The 23,569-nt window shown below is 34.9% G+C and overlaps 1 protein-coding gene across 1 annotated transcript in view; it reads left to right on the top strand.

Annotated features, from left to right (window-relative positions):
• ARAP2 (ArfGAP with RhoGAP domain, ankyrin repeat and PH domain 2) overlaps positions 1-23,569 on the top strand; it is a 220,798-nt gene that overhangs the window by 113,358 nt on the left and 83,871 nt on the right. The window contains exons 18-21 of the mRNA XM_051967002.1: positions 8,662-8,806; positions 16,237-16,339; positions 17,309-17,507; positions 18,387-18,450. Of these exons, the coding sequence (XP_051822962.1) occupies positions 8,662-8,806; positions 16,237-16,339; positions 17,309-17,507; positions 18,387-18,450 (511 nt within the window). The remainder of the gene's footprint in view (positions 1-8,661; positions 8,807-16,236; positions 16,340-17,308; positions 17,508-18,386; positions 18,451-23,569) is intronic.

Genomic DNA, 23,569 nt, shown 5'->3' with positions numbered 1-23,569 from the left:
AAAATGTAAAGTTTCGAAACATGATCTCATCCTGAAATTCTCTGCTCCATTTCTGCTCCATCCCATTGCTAGATCTCGGCTTCTGCTGCCATCATCTCTCCAGCCTTCCTCCCTCTGCTGCCACATTGCTCTTCCTGATTTGCCGGCTCAGTCACCAACTTAGAAGCTTTTAATGGTCTGCAGAGTAAAGACCACTTGAGGCTGGTTTTCACAGACTTTGTGCAAAGTGCTCTATTATCAGACTCCCTTCCACTTTTCCATGATACTTTCCCCTTTCATGATTCTGTGCTCTCAGACAAGACCGGTCCTTCCTGCACATCCTACCCTTTCTTACCTTGGTATCGCTATATGAACTTTGCATTTGTTTTCTTATTCCCCCCTTCCCCATTCTTTAATATTCCACGGAGAAGCCACCTAATCCATAGCATTTTCTGAATCCCTTAAGCAGATTCTCAATAGCACTTTATATCTCTCCTGTTTTAATTATAGTTTGCATTCAGGCCAACTTACGGATATAAATAGGTGGCCCAGTGCACAGAGCACTGAGCCTGGAGTCGGGAAGGCTCACCTTATGTTGAAATCTGACCTCAGACACTTCTCTTGGCAAGTCACTTAACCAAGTGGGACTCAGTTTACTCATGTGTAAAATGAGCTGATGATGAAGAGTCAGACATGAAATGAATGAACAGCAAAATTTATGTCTATCATTCTTATGGGCAGATCATTGTCTCATTTACTTTTGTGTCTCTCATCCTCCATTGTCCAGTTCAGTCATATCTTACTCTTTGTGAACCCCACTAAGGTTTTTCTTGGCAAGGATAATGGAGTTTTCCATTTCTTTCTCCATTGAATTAAGGCAGAGTATTAGAGGCAGGATATGAACTCGGGTCTTGAATCCAGACCACCCCCGCCAGTGCTTTATCCATTGGGCTACCAACCGTCTTTGTTGTCAGCATCTAGAGCAGTGCTGTGTAATATTGAAAGTCTTATTAGATATTTGCGTGATTACAGAAATTGGACAAGAAACAAAATAAAAAAGTGATGGAAACTCAAGCTTGAAATGCCATCTTTAAAGTAAAAAAAAAAAAAAAAGAAAAAAAATTAAGTGAAGATGAATTGACCTCATATCTTCTACCATTCCAGATGTTCAGTCACAGGGATAAGGCAGAAGTATACAAGATATCTTCATAGTTGGAAATCTGGAAAGGAAAAGAAGTGATTACAGTGATTCGAATGGCAAAGTAGTGTCTGTTTCCATTGTGGGAAAATGACAAAAGTTTAATGTTTTTAAGATGTTGAGATATCCTAATTGTAGACAGCCAGTCATCAACTGCAATCAATAATTAAATACTGGTGAGCCTCATAAAATATCTTTCACCTATGAGGTTGATTCATTTAAGGGATATTCTATCTAGGCTTAGTAATAATTTGTCAAGTTTTACTAAGAGCTTAAGACAAGTGAGAGCAGAATAGTTTAATTAATTGAGTTTAAACTTTCTGGAAAACATCTTTTGCACCATACAAGGAGAAACTGTAAAGTAATGAGAGTTAATTTTCTGGCATGAGCTTTGATAATAGTTTTATACTTCATTGAGGTACAAGATTTAGATTTGTCTTTTAGCCCTAAGGTCTTTAACTTTGTTTTTTTTTTTTTTTCTCTTTTCTTTTCTTTTCTTTTCTTTTTTTAAACCCTCTTTAGCAGTCTATTAAAGCCTTTGAACCCCGTCTCAGAATCATGCTCTTAAAATACGTTAGAGAGGATTTAAAAAATTATATAAAATAATAATGCTAAAAGTGTCCAAGATGCTTTTTAAAATTACATTAAACACAAAGGAAGATAATTATATTGAACAAATAATCAGGATATTTTTCTTTTCTTTTCTTTCTTTTTTTTTTTTTTTTTTTTAAGTTTTGTACTTGTTTCCCTTCCCCAGGTTAGTAAACCTATTTTTTTCAGACCATGTTTTGAAACTATATTTTCATCAGTCATTTTTAATGGCAGAAAGGTAGCTAACTGGTGACAAAGTTGATTTGTAAATTTTTTAATGTAATTGTTTCTGTTTATGTCCCTTTTGAAGCCAGAAAAATATGACTGTAGGGAAGGACTAGAAGGGAAGAAACTAAGGAGCAATCTGATTTATATATTGCATAGCAGGAAATTTTGACAATCAGACATTTATTAAGAAGATATTAAGACATGAAGGATATCTCCTCAATTCCCACCCTATGTACTTGGGACAAAGTGAATGTTCTCCAAATAAATTGCTTAACCTTCATGAGAATTTCATGATATTGAAGATAACAGCATTAGATTTTATAGCATTCAAATGAAAGCTATAACATAGCAACAGCTTCTCTGGCAAAGAGGAAAATCATGGTTTAGTTGAAGAGGTTTCTGTTGTATGGTATGAAATACCAAGCCTACCCAACAGTATAAAGTTATTTTGTGTATGTTTTACTGAGACAAGTTTTTATTGAGTCAATATCAAAAATCTGAACTACTTAAAGTTTAAAACTGTGCTATGATTTTGGGGTTACTTATCACCTGTATGTTGGGATTTCTGGACTTTTATCTTTACTTCTCTTCCTGCCAGCTCCATAACTACCTTCAAATTAGATTGTATTACTCTACTCTAAAAAGAAAGATGTCTCTTGCCTGAATTTATCCACTAATTTCTCTTTTCCTCTCTTGAGAAAGATGTGTATTTATGTTCCTCTAATTCAGGGGTCCTCAAACTATGGCCCGCAGGCCAGATGCGGCAGCTGAGGACGTTTATCCCCCTCACCCAGAGCTATGAACTTTCTTTATTTAAAGGCCCACAAAACAAAGTTTTTGTTTTTATTATAGCCCGGCCCTCCAACAGTCTGAGGGACAGTGAACTGGCCCCCTATTTAAAAAGTTTGAGGACCCCTGCCTTCTTGCGACTTATCTTCTTTCTTTTAGATGTCTTTCTTCCCCTACTGAGAAATATTATTTCAAAGATTGCTGTGACCTAGTAATTATAAAATTTTAGCTTTTTTAAAAAATTTTTTAAGTCTTTTTTTTTTTCCCTCTTGACCTCTTTGCATTATTTCCTAACTGTCGGCCACTTTCTGTAGCTAAAAACTCTCTGCTTGCTTTCAGACATACTTTCTACTCCTTTTTCTCGGTCTGTCTTTCCAGCCCCAGGTCACTCCTTTAGTTGCTTCTTCTTGCCTCACTTAAGAATTCCTTTACTTGCTTTTTAATGCTTTCCAGGATGATATCAGATCACTTCCCTTGGATCCTAAATGTCCTTCCACATGATGGTCCAGCCAAAATGCATCATTTTTCTCCGTCTTGTGTCATGATGTGTATTCTTCTGCCTCCAGTCCCTTTGCTTGGGGATAGCCTGTCTGTTCTTTATCTGTTGAAGTTCTATCCATCCTGTAATCCCATCTCAAATGCCTCTAATGAAAGTGTGAGCTCCACGACTGCTTTATTTAACTTTTATTTCCTTAGCTACTCTATAGAATAGTGCTTTTCTAAGAAACAAACATTTGCTTAATTTTTGAATTTAATTAGTTTGTAATATCATTTGCTTTTCTAAAAAGTGAATATTTTCCTTTAAAGCCAATGAAGTAAGTTGGCTAATGTGTTTTAAATTGCTTTGATTTGGGTAATTTGTTCTTAGAAAGTTAGAACCAGAAGCATCTTTGGGGATCACATGATATAACCCCTTTATTTTACAGATGATAAAACCAATTTTCAGAGAATTCATTGTTATATAGTTAGTGATTGAACTGAATACCCTCCTCCCCTTCATTGTTCCTTTTAACTACTCCAGGCTGCCAAATTGGAACTTTACTTGTATTAATTAAAAAAAAGTCTAATGAGTATACTTGAGATAATAAAACAGAGGGTGGGTATTGTTAAAGCCATGAGAACATTTGAAAAAATTTGAACCAAATTCTTTTGCTACAGAAGGAATAGATGATAGAATGAACATTAGTGCCTTTTAGAAAGCTGTATTGTCTAATTTATACCCCTGAAATACCTGTGAATATGGTTATAAATTAATGAATTTTGCCAAATTTAATCAACAAAACAGAATCCAAATATTTTAACAGTACTTTAAAAGTACTTTCTTCTTGTCCTTTATATATGTTGACTTCTAACCTTTGCTTTCTTTCAAACCTCCCTTTTGCCTTTCCTTCCTTTCCCCTTCCCTCCTTCCCTCCCTTTCTCCTTCTTTCCTTCCTTTCTTCCTTTCATCCTTCTATACTTTTTTCCTTCCTTCATTTTTTTTCCCCAAATGAACTTCTTTTGGGATAAAATGCTGTATACTGAATAGGCTGTTAGACTTGGAATCAGGAAGTATGGGTTTTGAATTCTGCCTCACACACTAACTGTATGTCCCAGGAAGACTTGGGGAATCTCTAAGTATTAGTTTAATCATATATCATTGTAAAAACATTAGCACCTATTACAGTGTGGTGTGAAGGTCAGGTGACCTTCAGGTGAGATACTATAAGTAAAAGTCCTTTAGAAGTTGTAAAGCTCCATATAAATGTGTATCCCCACCACAGTAACCATAATCACCTTTATTATTGCTATTGCGTTGAACTAACGTCCAACGTGCACCTCCGTAAAATGACCATTGTCACAGGCAGGTTCAGTGACATTGGACTGTCGTGTGTTACGGCGTTCACCGTGTAGCCGAACAGAAACCCAGATTGTTAGGAGGAGCCCCTTGTGCAACGTGGGAGCTGTTTGTCTTTTCAGCTTGCCTTCCTCTTGGTAATAGGAGTCAGTTGTTTACAAGATTGCTTTCAATGAATCTAATGTATATAAAATAATACCACAGATGCAAAAAATACTTTTAGAAATCTCTAAAGAAAAATAGGTGGGCCCAGAAAGTAGTTACATCTAAAGAACAGAGTTTTTGTGCTTTGTTTTTAATATCCCGTTGTGGTGGAGATATTTAGAGGAATTAATCTACACAAAGGGACGAGATAGAGACAGAGACAGACATACACAGAGACAGAGGGAGTGAGTGTGGTTTTTTGTGTCTGTGGGTGTGTTTCTACCTAGTTTTCAAGCACTGTTACCACAAACTTGATTGCTCTTCCCCTTTCCTAAGCCGCCAGTCACTGACTCTCCACGGCTCTGTAGCCCATAACCTCCCAGACTCTTCTGGTCCATGGGGTTTTCTGGGCAAAGACGCTGGAGCAATTTCCTTCCCCAGTGAATCACCTTTTGTTGGAGGCACCTTTCCACCTTGGGTTCCCCTGCCCGACATAGTTCTCGCTGCTCATAAGGGAATGTACTACTCTTTTTTCTTTTAGATTGATATCCTTAGTATTTCATAATTTGCAGGGTAGTTTGTACTTCATTTATTTTATGTTTTGCAGCTTAAACTATATTTGAGCTGATATAGTCATAATAAAAGTTGCTGGCATTTATGTAGACTTTATTATTCAGAGAGGACTTGATATACACTATTTATTTTGATCCCAATATTTTAGGTTCTTTTTTCTTTCACTGATTTTGCAAATGAGGAAGGCAGTAGCTTAGAAGGATTATGATTTAGCATGGTATAAGTAGCTGAGCTTGAGTCAGGCACAACATTTGGTGCTGGTTTTTTCCTAATACACTAGTACTTCTAACATGAATTTATATTTTTATTGGTTTTTAAAAAGTGTCCATTCTTTAGCATGTAGGAAAGATACTAATCTTTCATTTTTTTTGTTTTTTAAATGACAGGACACTTAAAAATTAAATCCAAATTTAACTTGGATTCATTATGTATAAATACAGATGGAATTGTGTTCCACATGCACATAATGTCCAAGCCCTTTCAAAAAGTCATTGACCTTGTACCAGAAGGCCATGCGATCAATAACCCTTCAACCTCATTTGATATATTTCCATTATTTTCAGTGTGTTTTACTCTCATTCTGCCAAAAGGGCCTCTTGGGATGAGTTTCCTCAAATCTCTTTTTTGTTAGCAAATAGTTCCCAGTAATTAGTAGTTGTTAAACTTCATTGGGGAGGGGGAGAAGACTTTTAAGTCTTAGAGTTGGATTCCAGTCAGTTCAATGCTTAAACACTTTCTCCTCAATCAGGCCTTATTTTTCCTTTTTCTTTTCATTTTGCTGGGGTGATAAGTGACGTGTCCAGAGTCACACAGCTAGGGAAGTGTTAAGTGTCTGAGGCCACATTTGAACTCAGGTCCTCCTGACTTCAGGGCTGGTGCTTTATCCACTGCACCACCTAGTTGATACCCCCTCCCACCAATCAGGTCTTTATATATTTATAAGGTAATGAAGCTTTGACTTGAATTCATTTGAAACATTGCCTCGTACCTGAAATGAACAGCAGCATTATTAGCATTTGCCTGTATCAGTCAACAGATATTATTGTTCATGTGTCAGAAAACTTTGCTCCACTGTAAAAAATAGAAGCATAGAGAATGCAACGATCACTATTTCTAGTGAACTAATTCCCTAACAGGAGACATGAAGTATATGTAAAAGTTAATAAATAAATATGCACCCGTGTAGACTCACACACATATACATAGAGCACCCACCAGCCTGGAGGATGGAGAGCCAGCCTTTACGTCCGGCCGCAGACACTGAGCTGCGTGCTCCTGGGCACGTCACTTAGTTTTCTCATCTGTAAAATGAGCTGGAGGAGGGAATGGCCGACCTGTCTGGGATCTTCACCCAGAAAACCCCCCAAAATGAATTCAGGAAGAGCTGCACACGAGGGAAAGCGTCTCGACAGCAGCACACGCTCACACCCAAAGCATTTAAACACTAGCTGGTTGGAGAGGGACATCCAGCAGGTGGAGGAACATGCTTCAGGTTCCTTGCAGTTAATGGCTATGATTGTTCCACTCGGACACCCAGCTCTCTGCATTTTTTAATTCCAAGCATAACAAGGGCTTTTGGCCAGGATAGGTTGCAGGACTAAATTTTTTTCCAACTCAGGTGTATCTTTTAAATATTGGTCGACTATAATCCCTTTTTAAAAAATATGTTTTTTTGAGGTGTTTTGTGAGTTTTATAGGTCAATATTTTTAAAATTAGGATTTGTGATTTCTACACTGTTTGACACAATCTCCATCCTTTCATTTTCCAACCTAATGGACATTCCCTAGAGCCAAACCCCATAAACTTGATATTCAAGGTATTCCCCATTGGACTCCAAGCAACATCTCCATCTTTCCAGCTTCCTCCTTACATAAACTACCCTCTCCAAACTAGGACGTTTACTTTTGTGAAACAATCTTGGCTGTTTTCTAGCTCATGCTTTTTCTTCTCCCATCATGGATCTTACCTAGAAATATCTCCCCTTATTTTTTCTTATGTACTACTACCCATTGTTTAAAGGCTTAGGTCTAATACTATCTCTTCCTCCAAGTCTCCCTGGAGCACTCTGAATTCCATATGGGTTATAGGGTTTGGTTATATGGTACTAAGACAAAAGGCTTTGAGGCTTGTTGTTGTGTTTTGGAATATACTTTAGGATCACAGATTTCAGGGAGAAGTTTTAGAGATTATCAAATCCCTTTCGTTTTAGAGATTAGGGACCTGAGGCAGTTGAAGTGCTATGTGCAAGCTCGCATGGGGTAGGGAATTGAAAGCAAGCTTCTTGAAGACAGGATTCCTTTTTTATCTGTGTAGCATCTAATTCCTAGCATATAATTAGAATTGAATAAAGTTTTGGTGATTTGTTCATAATAGAAAAATGGATTTCCTCTGTGAATGCAATTTGTTATTTCTTCATATTAAAGTATTAATATTAAATATTAAAAATATTCTCAATATTAAAACTAGGAGAGCAGAACTGCTGTAGAACTCACCATACATGCTGTGCATCTTGTATAGTATCGGGGACCATGCTTTGCATATAGCTAAATGAATGACTGTGTCTTATTTATCTGAATGTATCCATTCCTAAGTCATTTGAAGATAAATCTTAGATATTCTTCTTAACTCACTACAAAGACTGTAACTGGGATTTTTTCTTCCCTCCTTATTTTTTACTTGTTTAATATATGAATTAGTACAAAAAGTTTGACCTTCACCCTTTAAACAGAACTTGTGAAAATATGGATTATTTTTCTTTGTCCTGTATCACAGTGTGGACATTGTGATGTGACCTTACAGTGGAAAATATATTGAATCTGAGTTTAGTCTCCATTCCTATAGTCCATTAGGAAATAGTACCATATTTTTGCTTGCACCTGCTGTGATCCTACTATTTATTTTGCCTTCATCTTCTCAGGATTATGCTGTTTCTCATTATTAAATAAAATTTTTTTTTTAAACTTCTTTTAGATAGATGGGGAAAAAGTATTAGGTAATTTTCTCTCAGATTCTGATATCAATTATTCTAATTCCCTAAAGGGTAATTAATATATCATTAAGAAGAGATTTTTAAAATATTGGATAGAATTTGTTTTTTGTATTTTGAGAGAGAAGTTTTAAATAAGTTACAACGAGGGTAATGTTTTACTTCTAGAAAGGTATTAAAAAGTGGTTTTGTCCTTAGATACAGATTGGATTACTAGGTCCTTTCCTAATCTGGTGGATCTATAGTAGTTAGATCACAGTTTTAAAGTAGAATGTTTTGTTGATTTCCATATGTTACAGTTCAACTTTTCTCCCTCTCTCTCTTTTAAAACACAGAAACAAATAAAAAATGGTGTGTTTTGGAAGGGGGCTTCTTGAGTTATTATGAAAGTGATAAGGCAACAACTCCCAATGGCACGATTAATATGAATGAAGTCATCTGCCTTGCTATACACAAAGAGGACTTCTATATAAATACCGGGTAGGTTCTGAAATTGGATCCTTCAGAAGTAAACTAATGTATTTATACATTTTTGCAAAGAATAAATTATGCATTTTTATTGCTGCCCTGTACTCTTCATGGACTTTGAATTCTTCTTTTGGAAAAAAAAAAAAAAAAGGATAACTATGGTCTCCAATAAAAATATCCATTGTGGCAAAAATATTGTATTTGGATTTGAAATTGAAAAATCTGGGTTCACATTTTTGCTGTTACTCATTGGCCAACCTGGGGTAAACCATTAACTCTGTTTGTAGCTTTTAGATTACCAATATGTAAAATAAAAGGCTCAGTCAGATAATGTCCAAGATTCTTCCCAACTCTATATATGGGTTTCTCTAATCCAAAGGGAAGTCTTTAGAGTTTGAAAATGAAATGTTTACCAAGCTGTATTCTGCAAAATGTCTAAACTAATTGGCATTATCTAAATTACCTCCTTTGATTCCATTTCTGAAAATCAAAATTTCCTAATATTTATTATTCTATTTTTAAAAAATTCCATTTGAGAATTTATATTTTGAGCTATACAGTAGTGATTGGAATACTTCTGATCCACAAAATAAGAACTGATGAAATTAATTTTTGAGTGTATTTATGGTTGGAATAGTGAAGAATATGCATATGAGAATACAAAAGTGATGAATTCTATATCTGGATTAAATTTAAAGCTATTTATCTAAACATTCTGCTGAGAACTGTGACTGGAGTTTTTAATATACCATATGTCTTCGTTTGGCACAAAAATTGCTGAAGTGTTTAATTCTTATGTGTAATAAGGTTCAGTTTTGGAACACTTTATAATTTAATATCATAACTTACTTGCAATTTGCAAATTCCTTCAGAAACTCGATTTCCTTACTAAGCAAAGAAATGTGGTAGCCAAAGACAACAGCATTTAATATTGTAAACTTATTTCTAAATTTGTAATGAAAGGAGAGTGGTTAAAGTTTATGAACATTATTGATGCATAGAATGTAGTATAACGCATAGTAACAGCTCAGCAAAGTACTTGACATGAGACCCCATTAAATCAGGTAATCCCAAAAGTATTTGACAATGAAAGGAATAATAAAAATAGTGGGAAAAGGTCATGGAATAATCAAAATTTCTATCACAAATATTTTCCTTATTAATGATAGTTGAATCATAATGTTCCTCATCTATCGCACCCCATTCTTGGCTGTGCCTTATGAGAAATTGAAATATTAGAGAAGAAAAAAGAGGGAAGAAGTAATAGTTACCTGAGTATATACAGAAAAACCTGAAGCAAATATTATAGTAGAGACATTGAAGAATTGATTCCCTGTTATGGAATATTATTGTTCTGTAAGAAATGACCAGCAGGATGAATACAGAGAGGCCTGTTGAGACTTACTTGAACTGATGCTGAGTGAAATGAGCAGGACCAGGAGATCATTATACATGTAAACAATACTATACAATGATCAGTTCTGATGGAAGTGGCTCTCTTCAACCATGAGAGGATCCAAATCCGCTCCAATCGATCAGTAATGAACAGAACCAGTTACACCCATCGAAAGAACACTGGAAATGAGTGTGGACCACAACATAGCATTTACACTCTTTCTGTTATTGTTTGCTTGCATTTTTGTTTTTTCTTCTCAGGTTATTTTTACCTTCTTTCTAAATCTGATTTTTCTTGTGCAATAAGAGAACTGTACAAATATGTCCCATATATATTGTATTTAACATACTTTAACATATTTAACATGTATGGGACTACCTGCCATCTAGGGGAGGGGGTGGAGGGAAGGAGGGGAAAAGTTGGAACAGAAGTGTTTGCAAGGGTCAATGTTGAAAAATTAGCCATGCATATGTTTTGTCAGTAAAGAGCTAAAATAATAATAATTTTAAAAAGAATTAATTCCCAAGATATTTGAAAAGAAAGGAGTTGCCAGAAGAATGTAATAGAAAAATTATGAAAAGGAATGGTGCTAACCATCCAAACAAAATATGGTCAAAAGCATAGTATTATCTACTAACCATAGGCTTAATTTTTCATTTTTATATAACTTTTGAAAACTAATAAAATTAATATCAGATATATGTATAGTACTTTAAATTTTGTCAAGCATTTGATATATATTATTCATTATCCTGTTTTTGCTTCATAGCAATACTATGAAGTAAGTATTGTAGAAATCCATGTGCATCAAGGGAACTTAAAAAAAATAGCTTTTTATTTTTCAAAATATGTGCAAAGTTAGCTTTCAACTCCCCCTATCCCCCCGCAGAATATTGTGTTCCAAATTTTTCTCCCTCCTCTTTCCCCTCAGGTAGTAAGTAACATGTACAATTCTTCTAAACGTATTTCCATATTTATTGTGCCGCACAGGAAAAATCAGATCAAAAGGGAAAAAATGAGAAAGGGGAAAAAAAAAAAAGCAAGCAAACAACAATAACCAAAAAGGTGAAAATACTATGTTGTGAGCCACACTCAGTCCCCATCGTCCTTACTCTAGATGTGGATGGCTCACTCCATCACAAGTCTATTGGAATTACATCAAGAGAACTTTTGATAAAAATATGTGAAGAGAAGAGGCAGACTTGTAATTGATTTCCTACAATAATTTTTTTTTTTACTCATCCAAATCACTGAAATTTTCAGATACTATATATGAATTTATTGTTTGAAGAGTAAAAAAAAAATCATTTTACTTTGGAGCAGAATGCAATCTTAAAAACTCCTGGCTTTTGTTTTAGTTCTTAGAAAAACCAGATAACTTGACAGCAGAGTACCAGCCTCACAGAGGTAGAGATCATACATATCTCTTGATGAATGTATTATCAGCAATCATTTTTTTTGCAATGATCCTCTGATGATCAGTGATAAAATGACCTAAAGAGATTTGTGCATTTCAGAGATGCTTGTCACTATCATGGAAAATGGCAGCCTAATGTCCGAATGAAAGAATTCCCTATATGTGTTTCTCCATAATATCTTATTTGCATATAGCAAGCTGAGGGTATTAAACTCCAGAATATTGTAGGAAAATCTACCCTGAAATTTGTAAGCATTGAAAAGAGTTTGACATAACAGTCCACATTAGAAACACAGTGGGTGAAAAATGCCTATTGTCTAGACTATGATAGAAAAACTATTGAGTGAAACCAGATAGAAAATTAAATAGGTTGAGAATTGAATAAGAGGAGGTTGGATTGTATTTGGAAAACTGCATTTCTTCAAATCATCCAAGCCTTAAATTCATTCATTCAGTAAACATTTATTAAATGCCTACTATGGGTTGTCTCTGTGTTAAATAAGCCTCTCATTGAAGTAAACACCTATCTTTTAAATATCTAAAGATTTAAGGGATGCTCCATCTTTGTGGAGTGCTGTTTATTTTAGAATCAGAATTATGGGTGGTCCAAAGGCAAATGGAGAAGAGTTGGTTGGAAGAATTAAGCTGTAGCGTATTGCTACATGATCTGTGCTCAAGAAGCAGAATAAAAAAAGAACATCCATGAAATAAATGCTTGGAGATATTAATGGACTGATGAGGTTGAGAAGGGAAGTGATAGCAAATGGACAGTTCACTGCTACCTTTGGAATAGCCACTCTTGCAGTAACTTTCTTTAAAAAATACCATTACCAACAAGTAATAGATTCTTCGTGGAACATTATATATAGAGGACAACAGACAAGTCACATAGATATATAACATAAAAAAAATGAGTGGATGAGTGTCTGTGTCTATTATTGGAGGAAGAATTCATATTGATGAAATAACAGAAAACTTGAAATATATTAACTTAAGTGGATTTTTGAGTTAGTTTAGACACTGAGATTTATATTCAGGCAGTTTGAGGGTGTCAGTATTACAATAACTTAGAATGTTAAACGGCAGTTTTTAACATTTTAGCATTTAATTTAATATTGGTGGGGTTTTTTGTTCTATAAGATAAAAAAGCCTCTTAAAAATGTTTAAATCTTCAGATCATTTTGGTAAATTAAAGACTGATAATTGTAAAACAAAATGAGGTAACAATTGCTAACATTTATATAATTTCTTGAGGATTGTGAAGAGCTTCACATAAATTATCTCAAGAATATGAAAAATATACTATTGATTTCCTAGTGCACATTGCATAAAATATTAATATCTGCTTGGCATTCAGCCTATTTTTCCAGCTTTATCTCTCCTCTACTTTATGTAGTTTGTATTCTTGCCAAATTGGTCTGCTCTACAGACTTTGTTCTTATCCTGCCTTTTTTCCCCATATTCATTCATTTTCTCCCCTTCTCACTCATGGATGGATGGTTATCTTGTCACTTTAAACCACTGCCTTTTTTTTTTTTTTTTTAAGGCCCAACACAGATGTCATAACTTCTATTTATCTTTGGTTCCGAACCAAAAGTAATCTCTTTTTCTAATTTCTCATGATTTTATGCTTGAGTGTCCCTTTGTCCTTCTCTTTTCAATCCCTATTAAACCAAAATCTTTGCCTCTAATCCAGATTTGTTTCCAGTAATCTAGTGAGTGTCCATAAAAATTACCAACTTTTAATCGAAAAGAAAATATTTCCCTTCAATTCCTCCTTCTTCCAAGTCTTTAATCCTACTTACCTCCCTCCTGTCTGGACCTTAATTCTGAAAATACATAATTCAGACTCTGGAGGACAGCATTTTTATTTTATTATTAAACATAAAATCTTCAATATTGTTTCATTATTTCATTAGATTTATGTCAGATTTATATCAGTGCTTGGTCTTGTGAAATAAATAGCATTTTAGCTATTTGCCAAAATATTTAGAACCACTCTGTATTAGAAGCATATAGTTCTATTTAACATGGAAAAATTTTGAAACTTCATTGCCACTATTTTCATAAATTTATAGTAGCTGCTTTTTCAATTTTTCCTTTCATCTGATATTCTTCCACTCATGAATTATTGATTATCAACATCAAATGATTTATAGCCTTATCACTCCTACTACTTTAAATGAACAATTTTATTACTGTATTGCTGTCATTGATTATGGATTGCAACCCAGGCAAGAGTACATATCATAATATCATCATTTTTACCAATACTTACTTTATAGCCCCAAATCTGTGTTGGAAGAGATGATGTTGGTCATCCAACCTGATCCCTACTAAAACAAGAATTCTTTCTTTAACATCTCTAATAACTGGCTATTTAATGATAGAAATCTCCATTTCTTTGGTGGACAGTATTTAATTTGTTAGAAAGCTTTCCTTTCCTTTCCTTTCTTCAAATCTGATCCTTCCTCTTCTGCTTTCTGAGCCAAATGGACAATCTGATCTGCTCTTCCAGTGTGATACATGATGATGCTTCAAAAACATGAAGACAACTAACATGTCCTTGGTAGTCTTCCACGGCTCCAAGCTACACATCCCTACTTGCTTCTGCAAATCTTTGGGTCTTAAATTGTAGGGCCCTTTTCTTGCCAGTTTCTGGTCTTCTGGACTCATGGTCATTGATCTTAGTTCCTACTAAAACAGAGTCCCCAGAACTGAACACAGTCAAAGCAATAATATGTAGGAGACAAAACTTGGCTCATCTATTTCAACTCTATCTGGAATTCTTTACTGTCTTATTTCTTTGTATTAATAAGGACTTGCATAGAATAGACTAGCCATTGATAAATATCCATTGAATAAGCAACAGGTTCCACTTTGTGACTTCCTCCATTAAGATCCTTGGGGACATTTATTGTGTTGTTCCCTGCTCTCAGTATCTTTTAGAACTTAGTGATGTCCTTGACACACAGTGAATGCTTTATCATACAAGTAATTTTGTGCATTAAATATTGCTTTCAAAGGTAAATTTTAATATTGATTTAACAATTCTGATTAATGCTTATGTAGCAATGATAATTTTTTACAGTAGAAGGCAGAGAATTGCATAATTGCATATTTTGGATGTAATTATAATAAATATATTTCCATTATTACATACCTGTTCCCATATACCTCATGAAGTGAGTCATAATTACGGCACATTAGAGTTCATTGAACTTTTTTTAAAAAACTGGAATAAATGTTATTAGCAGCTGATTTATTTTAATCTTGGTAACATTTTCATTCCAAGTAAATTAACCATATATTAAGTATGTTTTATCCCATGAAATTGTAGAGTAAATTAAGGTTGTTTGGTAGCAGTGACTTCATTGCTGAATTAATTATAACAAAATAATTAAAATTATTTAAATAAAATAGAAAAATTACTAAAAAATAAAGACTGTAATTTTACAGAAAAAGAGGAGAAAACATATCATAATTGTTCTTTGGATGAACTGGAAAAATCTCAAAAGATTCTAAGTTTCCTTCTTTCTTCACTTTTAGCTAAAATCACCATAAAATGGTAATCAGAGGAAATTTGGAACTTGTTTTAAAATTCCCATTTTGTAAGTCATTTGGTAAATGATTTTCTTTGTTGGCAACCTTTTTAGCTGATATTTGTTTGCCACAGTCTGGTGTACAAGTGTAATGGAATTACAGAATTGCAGAGTTGAAATAGACATCAGAGCTATCAAGCAAAAATACTGTCCAAAATCATGAAACTCATTTATAGTGGCTGAAAAAGTGGTCATTCGACCTTCATTGGAATTGATGGAGAAAAAATAGATTTTGTTGAATTGAATGAGGATTTCTCATTTTTTTTTCCATTTTTGAACAACTCTAATTATTAGAAAATTTATCCTTTTATTGACATAATTCATAGTTCAGATGCTACTTTATACCTAAAACCTTCCCCAGCATTGACCAGCAGAAAATTTCTAGTAATAATCATGCCTTATTCATATCGGATTGTATTTTCTAGTTATCATATGCATTCATTTTAATTTCTTATACATTTAAACTGCTGAGTCAACAAACATTTATTAAACACCTACTACGTTCCAGGCACTTTAAATATTAGAATGTAGAGAAAGGCAAATAACAGTCCTTGATGCTCAATAAGCTCTAATAGGAGAGATAATAGGGAAATATCTGGGTATATATCAGATATATTGAGAGTGGATAGAAAATAGAAGTTATCTTTTTCTCACTTTTTTTGGATCTATAAGCACCATATGAATGAATGTTAGGACCATATGGTGGCTGTATTGTTACTATTATTATTTTTGTTAACAATTTATATTTAACATTATTTGGCAAAAAATAATTAGTAATTAGCATTTAATAAATTGAAACACTTTCATCTTTAGATACCGTAATCTTTCTTGTAGTTTTCTTTCTTATTGAAAAATGTTTCACACACTATACTAGGTACTATCAATGCGCGTCATCAATTTCCCTAATATATTCTGTATTTAAGGTAGTTGAAAACCTTGAGTTCTGGGGCATTTAATTTTTTTAATATAAAAATTCATTTAATATAAAAAAACTGTAAGTTTTCTTTTTTCTTTTTTTTTTTTTTAGACCCATCTTTACCTTTGAAATATACTTGGTCTCAGAGCGTGCTTTTTGCTTTGGTGCTGAAACTGCACAGATTCAAAGAAAATGGACACAGGCAATAGCCAAGGTAACTTTCACCATTTGCTCATCTGATCAAGATCTTTAAACTGCAGCCATGGTTATAATAGAGAACTTGGAGATCGATCTAAAAGATAGATTTCTTGGTTATATAAAGATTTTTATTGTAAAGTAATTTCTTATGACTTTTTATGTTTATACTTTATATAATGAATATTGATGTACAATATGTATATAATAATGTTCCCTAAAATATATTATATTACCTAATAAGGTATTTGGATATAACATTACTTAAATATATTCATATACTTTGCAAACACCATGAAGCATTTCTGATTTTTGCTTGTGATGGAAAACTCACAATGGGGAAACCTTAATCAACCCACATTGTAACCTTTGACCTAATAGATATGCCTTAGGGAATATTTTGAGGCACAGGCAGATTAAGTGACTGGCTGGGGAAGTTGAATTCCTCTACCTGATTTCTTGTCCAGTATATCATTTCCTATGCTGCTCCTCCCTATTTAATTATATTTATATTAGAGAAAATTTTAAATGTGTCATTACTATTATCTTCTTAGCATTCTCAAGGCCAGGATCAACAAAGTTATGTTCAATATTTTAGTACAAATTGAAATAATATAGATCCTTTTGAAATGAGTGTTTTTCAAGCTTCGTTATTCTCACACCTATTTTGTTTGTTTGTTCTTTTCTTTTTTGTTCTTTAAACAAATATTTTCCTCATTATATCTATTAAGAATGGATCCCTTAAGCATTTATTTCTAAATTGATATAACACTGCCATTTTAAAGAGCAGATTTTTATGATCTTAAAATACCCCAGTTTACTGAATATTAGAAATGTGAAATTTTTTTTCAAAGTTTGTAATTTTTTTTGCTAAATGTTTACTGAGGATTTATAGATTTTTAAAGAATTTTGTCTTTACCACACTTCTTGAAACGTAGAGTTCTTATTTTCATCAGGGTGATTTTTTTCTTTGTTCTTGCTTTCATAGCATTTTGTCCCTTTTGTTGCTGAAAACTTAGCAGAAGCTGAGTATGACTTGATTGGCCAGTTATTCTACAAAGATTGCCATACCCTGGATCAGTGGAAAAAAGGGTGGTTTGCTATGGATAAGTCAAGACTACATTTTTGCCTTCAAATGGAAAATGCTGAGGAAGAATTGATGTATTTGAGGAGATTACAGGAGCTAAGTATGTTTTTCCTCATTTTGATTTTCCTTAAGATAGCAGTTTTATTTTATATTTTTCATTTTAAGTCAAAATCTTGAAAAGAGGAATGGAAAAATAGGACTAGGAATATAAATTAGTAGGATTTGAGCATCTTTGTTTAGGTCTGGTGAGTAGATTATTTCTTGCAACATAATAAAAATGTTAGTAACTCTCAGTCCATAGCATTTTATAGGTAAAAATCTACTTTCCTTATTTCACCCCAGTGAGTCTAGCATTTCAAGTAGGTGGTAGTAGAAATACCCCTATTTAATAGATGAGAAAAGGTTAAGTAAAATTAAATGACAGGGAATTGACTTGGATTTTGAGCTAATACATTTGAAATTGTTTAAACAAGTCACTTCATGTGTAGATTAAGATATTATATCTTAATGAGATTAAAGTATTTTAGAGAAGGTATCTGATGGTTCTGGTGCTTGAAGATCTGAGTTCAAGTTCAGCTCAGATATTTTATTAGCTTTGTAACCACGGGTAAATCACTGCTTCCTGCCTTACTTTCCTTAACTTTAAAATGGAGAAAATAATAGCTACTACTCAAGGTTGTTATGAGGATCAAATGAGATATTTGTATGTAGAGCAAGACATCATTGTTGTCAACTCCTGATTACTCATCCTGTTGAGTGTAATAGCTTAATCCAGAAATGGCTTTCCTTGGGTAATGCATTTTTTTATTCAGACATTTTGTGTATGGTTCTGCTGAAAACTGAGATAATGCTGCAGTGTAAAAATCAAGCGTGTTTCCTTGTAATTAAAAGCTGGCGATTGCTTTAGATTTTAAAAAAAATATATATATGTATATATTTTTTCATTTTCTTTTTCTTTTCTGGCTTTGTTTTCTTCTAGCAATCAGCACAATGGTTCAAAATGGAGAAAAAATAGATGTCTTGCTCTTGGTTGAAAAAGGAAGGTAATATAATCTTTTGTACCTCAGTTATTCCACGTGGGAGGGAAAAGTACAAAATCATTTATTATTTCTACTCTTTTTGTTATTGTTGTTGGAAAGTCAATTTTCTCTTTCTTACGTTAGTAAGTAGCTCATTGAACATAATTTAAAACATGCCCTGATGACTTTGTTCCTTATTTTAACTGATTATGTTTTGCTACAAATATAGGATATTAGAGATATTGGGATAAGTCAATACTTACCTGAAGGCAGATACATAAACTTGTCATTGATACTACTTTAATCTCTTGATAGTTATCTTTTTATCATCTTTGACTACTTAGACAATTTCAGCTGCTAATAATTCCCTAATACCAAATAATATCAAACAACTTTTCCCAAATTTTCAGTTTTTTTTATAAAATATAAAACCATCCTATTTATTCTTGTTACAGTGATTGAATGTTTTTTGGAATTCAGTCAGTAAGCATTTGTTTTGGCTGTGGGGAGCATAGCATGATGCAGAGATGGCCTAGAAGTGGCAGGAAAGGTTGGTTCAAGGCAAGAGAAGGTAAAACTCAACTATCAGAGCCTTGAGAGACTTCAGAGCTACAGTCTAAGTCTGCATTAGGGAGGAATGGGGAGCTGAGGAAATTTCTGGGAAAGATGCCCTATAATAGTGCTGAAAAGCAATTGCTGAAAATGATTGCTGAAAAGCCGGAGGGAGGAAGCCTGAAGTGGAGGGACTTGCTTGCTGTGCTCAGGACCCCCATACTTAGAATTTTCCCTCATCTTATTCTCTGCTCTTGCCTCTCTTCCTTCAAGCCATAGCTAAGACCCTGCCTTGTACAGGAGATTATCTCCCTGTATCTCCTGGTCTTACACATTTATTTCCATGTTGTTTCCCTTCTTAGACTGAGCCCCTTTTGAGGCAGAAATGTTTTCCTTCTTGCACGTCTTTGTTCCAGTCACTTAGCACAATACCCGGCACACAGGAGACAAGAAATACTTTATTAAAGTGCTTACTGGCTGTATTTCCTACCTGATTGCACAAAAAAAAAATTTCTTAAGTTTTCTCATTTTAATTCTTCAAGATAATATATTATGGAGTGGGGAAAGAAAGGAGCAATCATAAATGATTTTAGAAGACAGTCTGCTATTATATTCCTAGAACATATTTCTTAATTCTCTTTGAGTAGTGCTAATAATGTATCTGCCCAGCAAAAAGCAAAGAAAGAAAGAGAAAATTAAGCCATCATTTATCTTTTGTTTGATTATTCAGGATGTTTCCATATTAGACAAACTATTATAACTCAAGAATAATCAAGGTAATATCATTGATAATACACCTTAATAATTTTAAATGAACATTTATGGTTGTCACATTTTTTATGATGCATATTAGTGTTTTCATTATTTAATTGTATTAATAAACCCACAAAAATAGATGAGATTCTCTGAACAGATGTCTATCTACATATTTAGAATATTTTGTAATTATAAAACTCATATTTAAATGAAGTTGTAATCTCATTACTGTGGCTATTCTCTCTAGTAATTTGGATTACAGATTGCCTATATTGAGCAACTCTTGTCCATGTTACCTGATAAATTTATCACACAGCAACTTAACACAGGGGCTTTCCACAATTCCTTTTGATATTGTGAGGAGACGAGGTTGTCCGTCAGTGGTTATGACCTCCCTGTACTTAACCACAGTAGCCAGGTTTTATTTTTGCACCTGTGCATCATTTCTTTGTAATTTCTTGTCTACAAAGAATTACAGCCTGTTCACACCTATTGTCTGCCGGTCCATTTTCGGTTGCGTTCCCCAAAGGGTAAAATGTTCCTCACTCACAGCTACACAACAACATTGATCAAATATTGGCATTAACAGAATAGGTCTACCTTTCAATGAGAAGCTTGTGGTTTCCCGAGTAAGCCAAACTTCTCTCCTGTAATGCAGAAGTGCATTGTTCTTTTGCAGTTTTTGATCACAATTTTTTAGGTTTTCCTTCCCTTTGATTGCATTTCATAAGCCAGTAGGCATTTTGCATTCTCACTTTTGGATAGCTAAGCCAGATTCTTTAATATCCTCATGAGCTCAGTTGGGAGTTGAATGGATTGATAGATGGATAACTAGCTAGCAAGCAAATAAAATTTAGTGCCAAGTGCCAGGACTTCTTAAATAAGCAAATAAGACAGTTCCTGCTCTCAGGGAGCATCCCAGTGATAGAAGGTATATGTCTGTTGAGTGGGGGCACAGCTTGAAGCAGAGATGGTCAAGAACCAGCAGGAAAGACTGGTTCGACCAGGAGATCATTATACACTTCGACAACGATATTGTATGAGGACATATTTTGATGGAAGTGGATTTCTTTGACAAAGAGACCTAACTGAGTTTCAGTTGATAAATGACGGACAAAAGCAGCTACACCCAAAGAAAGAACACTGGGAAACGAATGTGAACTATCTGCATTTTTGTTTTTCTTCCCGGGTTATTTATACCTTCTGAATCCAATTCTCCCTATGCAACAAGAGAACTGTTCGGTTCTGCAAACATATATTGTATCGGACTTCCGGTTAAGATGGCGGAGAGGAGGCTCACAGTTGCATAAGCTCCGCGCTTTCTCTCACTATCCACTTCATTACAAGCCTCTGAATCAATGCTTGACTGAAAAAAACCCACAAATAGTTACCAAGAGAAGCCATCCTTGAGATCCGCCAAGAAAGGTCTGTCTTTACTGGAGGGCTGGGGCGGTTTTAGATCGGGCGCAGGCTGAGGGCAGCGGCAGTGAGAGCACGGGAGCAAAGCTGAGAGGGGGTGGGGAGTGATCGTAGCCGTCTCTGCGGGGAGAGCTTCGCTACAGGTTTGGAACCTGCAGCAAGTCAACAGCCCAGCAGAGAAGCTAAAAACACCGGGGCTGAAGAATACAACCGCAAACAGCTGGAGTCTATCAGGACCTGGCCCCCCCCCCTTCCCCCCCCTCAGTGACTCAGCACGCTTTGGGATCTCAGAGCGCAGGCGCAGCACAGTCCTGCTAGTGCCTCACTACTGCCACCTGCAGTCTGTAGAGGAAGCTCGATAACACACCCAGCCCCCCCCCCCAAAGAAAGACTCCAGTTTTTTCTGTTTTTCTTTGGTAGTTTATCTCTGATTAATAGACAGAATGAGCAAGAAGCTGAAGAGGACTTTAACCCTTGACAGCTTCTATACAGATAGAGAGCAGACTCTAAATCCTGAGGAGACTAAAAACAGGCAGTCCCCAGGTGAATCCCCAAAGGAGGAAATCATCTGTTCCTCAGCACAGATGAACCTCATAGAAGTGATTAAAAAGGCTCTCACAAGGGAGCTAGAAGAAAAATGGGAAAAGAGTCTGGAGAAAGTTAAAGAGAGAGTGGATAAAGAAGTAAAATCCTTGAAAAATAGGATTAGTGAACTGGAAACAGAAAACAGCTCTCTAAAAAACAAAATTGGCGAAATGGAAAAAAATTCCACAGAACAAAAGAACTCAATTGGACAATTAGAGAAAGATTTTAAAAAAGTGAGTGAAGAGAATACTTCACTGAAAATCAGAATTGAACAAGTGGAATTGAATGACTCGAGGAGACAAGAAGAATCAGTCAAGCAAATCCAAAAAAATCAAACAATGGAGAAAAATGTGAAATACCTTCTGGGGAAGACAACAGACCTGGAAAACAGATCCAGGAGAGACAATCTGAGAATCATTGGACTCCCAGAAAAACATGATGAAAAAAAAAGCCTGGACACTGTCTTCCAGGAAATCATCAAAGAGAACTGCCCAGAAGTCATAGGAACAGAGGAAAAAATAAACATTGAAAGGATTCATCGATCACCCACTGAAAGGGATCCTAAAATCAAAACACCAAGGAATATAGTGGCCAAATGCCAGAACCCTCAGGTGAAAGAAAAAATATTGCAAGCGGCTAGAAAAACCCAATTCAAGTATCAAGGAGCCACAATAAGGATCACCCAGGATCTGGCAGCATCCACATTAAAAGATCGAAGGGCCTGGAATATGATATTCCGAAAGGCTAAGGAACTTGGTATGCAACCAAAAATAACTTACCCAGCGAGAATGAGCATCTTTTTCCAGGGAAGAAGATGGACATTCAACGAAGTAAGCGAATTTCATCTATTTCTGATGAAAAAACCAGAACTTAACAAAAAGTTTGATCTACAAATATAGAACTCAAGAGAAATCTAAAAAGGTAAAGATTAATCTTGGGAACTATATTTTGACTATATAGATGTATAAAGAATACATGTATACCTTGTTCTAGAAATTGATGTGGAAAGGACATTGTACCAGAAAAAGGGTAAAGTGGGGGTAGTACATCTCATGAAGAGGCATAGGAAACCTATTATATCTGAGAGAAAGAATGGAGGGGGATGAATATAGTGGGTATCTTACTGCCTTCAGAATTGGCTTTAAGTGAAAAATCTTAAGACATATTCAATCTATGGTGAAACTTCTCCCATCTCATTGAAAAGTGAGAAGGGAAAAGTGGAAAGGGAAGGAATAAGCTAAGCGGAAGGGAATACGGGAACTGGGAGGGAAAGGGGTAAGATAGGGGGAGGAACTCTAAGGCGGGGGGAGGGACACTAAAAAGGGAGGGCTGTGAGAAGCAAGGGGTGCTCACAAGCTTAATACTTGGAAGGGGGGGAAAGGGGAAAGAAGGGAGGAAAGCATAAACCGGGGTTAACAAGATGGCAAGTAATACAGAATTGGTCATTCTAACCATAAACGTGAACGGGGTAAACTCCCCCATAAAGAGGAAGCGGTTAGCAGAATGGATTAAAAGCCAGAATCCTACAATATGTTGTTTACAGGAAACACACCTGAAGCGGGGAGATACATGCAGGTTAAAGGTAAAAGGTTGGAGCAAAATCTACTATGCTTCAGGTGAAGTCAAAAAAGCAGGGGTAGCCATCCTGATCTCAGATCAAGCTAAAGCAAAAATTGACCTAATTAAAAGAGATAAGGAAGGACACTATATCTTGCTAAAGGGTAGCATGGATAATGAAGCACTATCTATATTAAACATATATGCACCAAGTGGGGTAGCATCTAAATTCTTAAAAGAGAAACTAAGAGAGCTGCAAGAAGAAATAGACAGT

The sequence above is a fragment of the Antechinus flavipes genome, chromosome 6, assembly GCF_016432865.1.
Source record: "Antechinus flavipes isolate AdamAnt ecotype Samford, QLD, Australia chromosome 6, AdamAnt_v2, whole genome shotgun sequence".
NCBI lineage: Eukaryota > Metazoa > Chordata > Mammalia > Dasyuromorphia > Dasyuridae > Antechinus > Antechinus flavipes.
The sequence above is the reverse complement of the archived record's forward strand: the minus strand, read 5'-3'. Positions and strand labels throughout refer to the sequence as shown.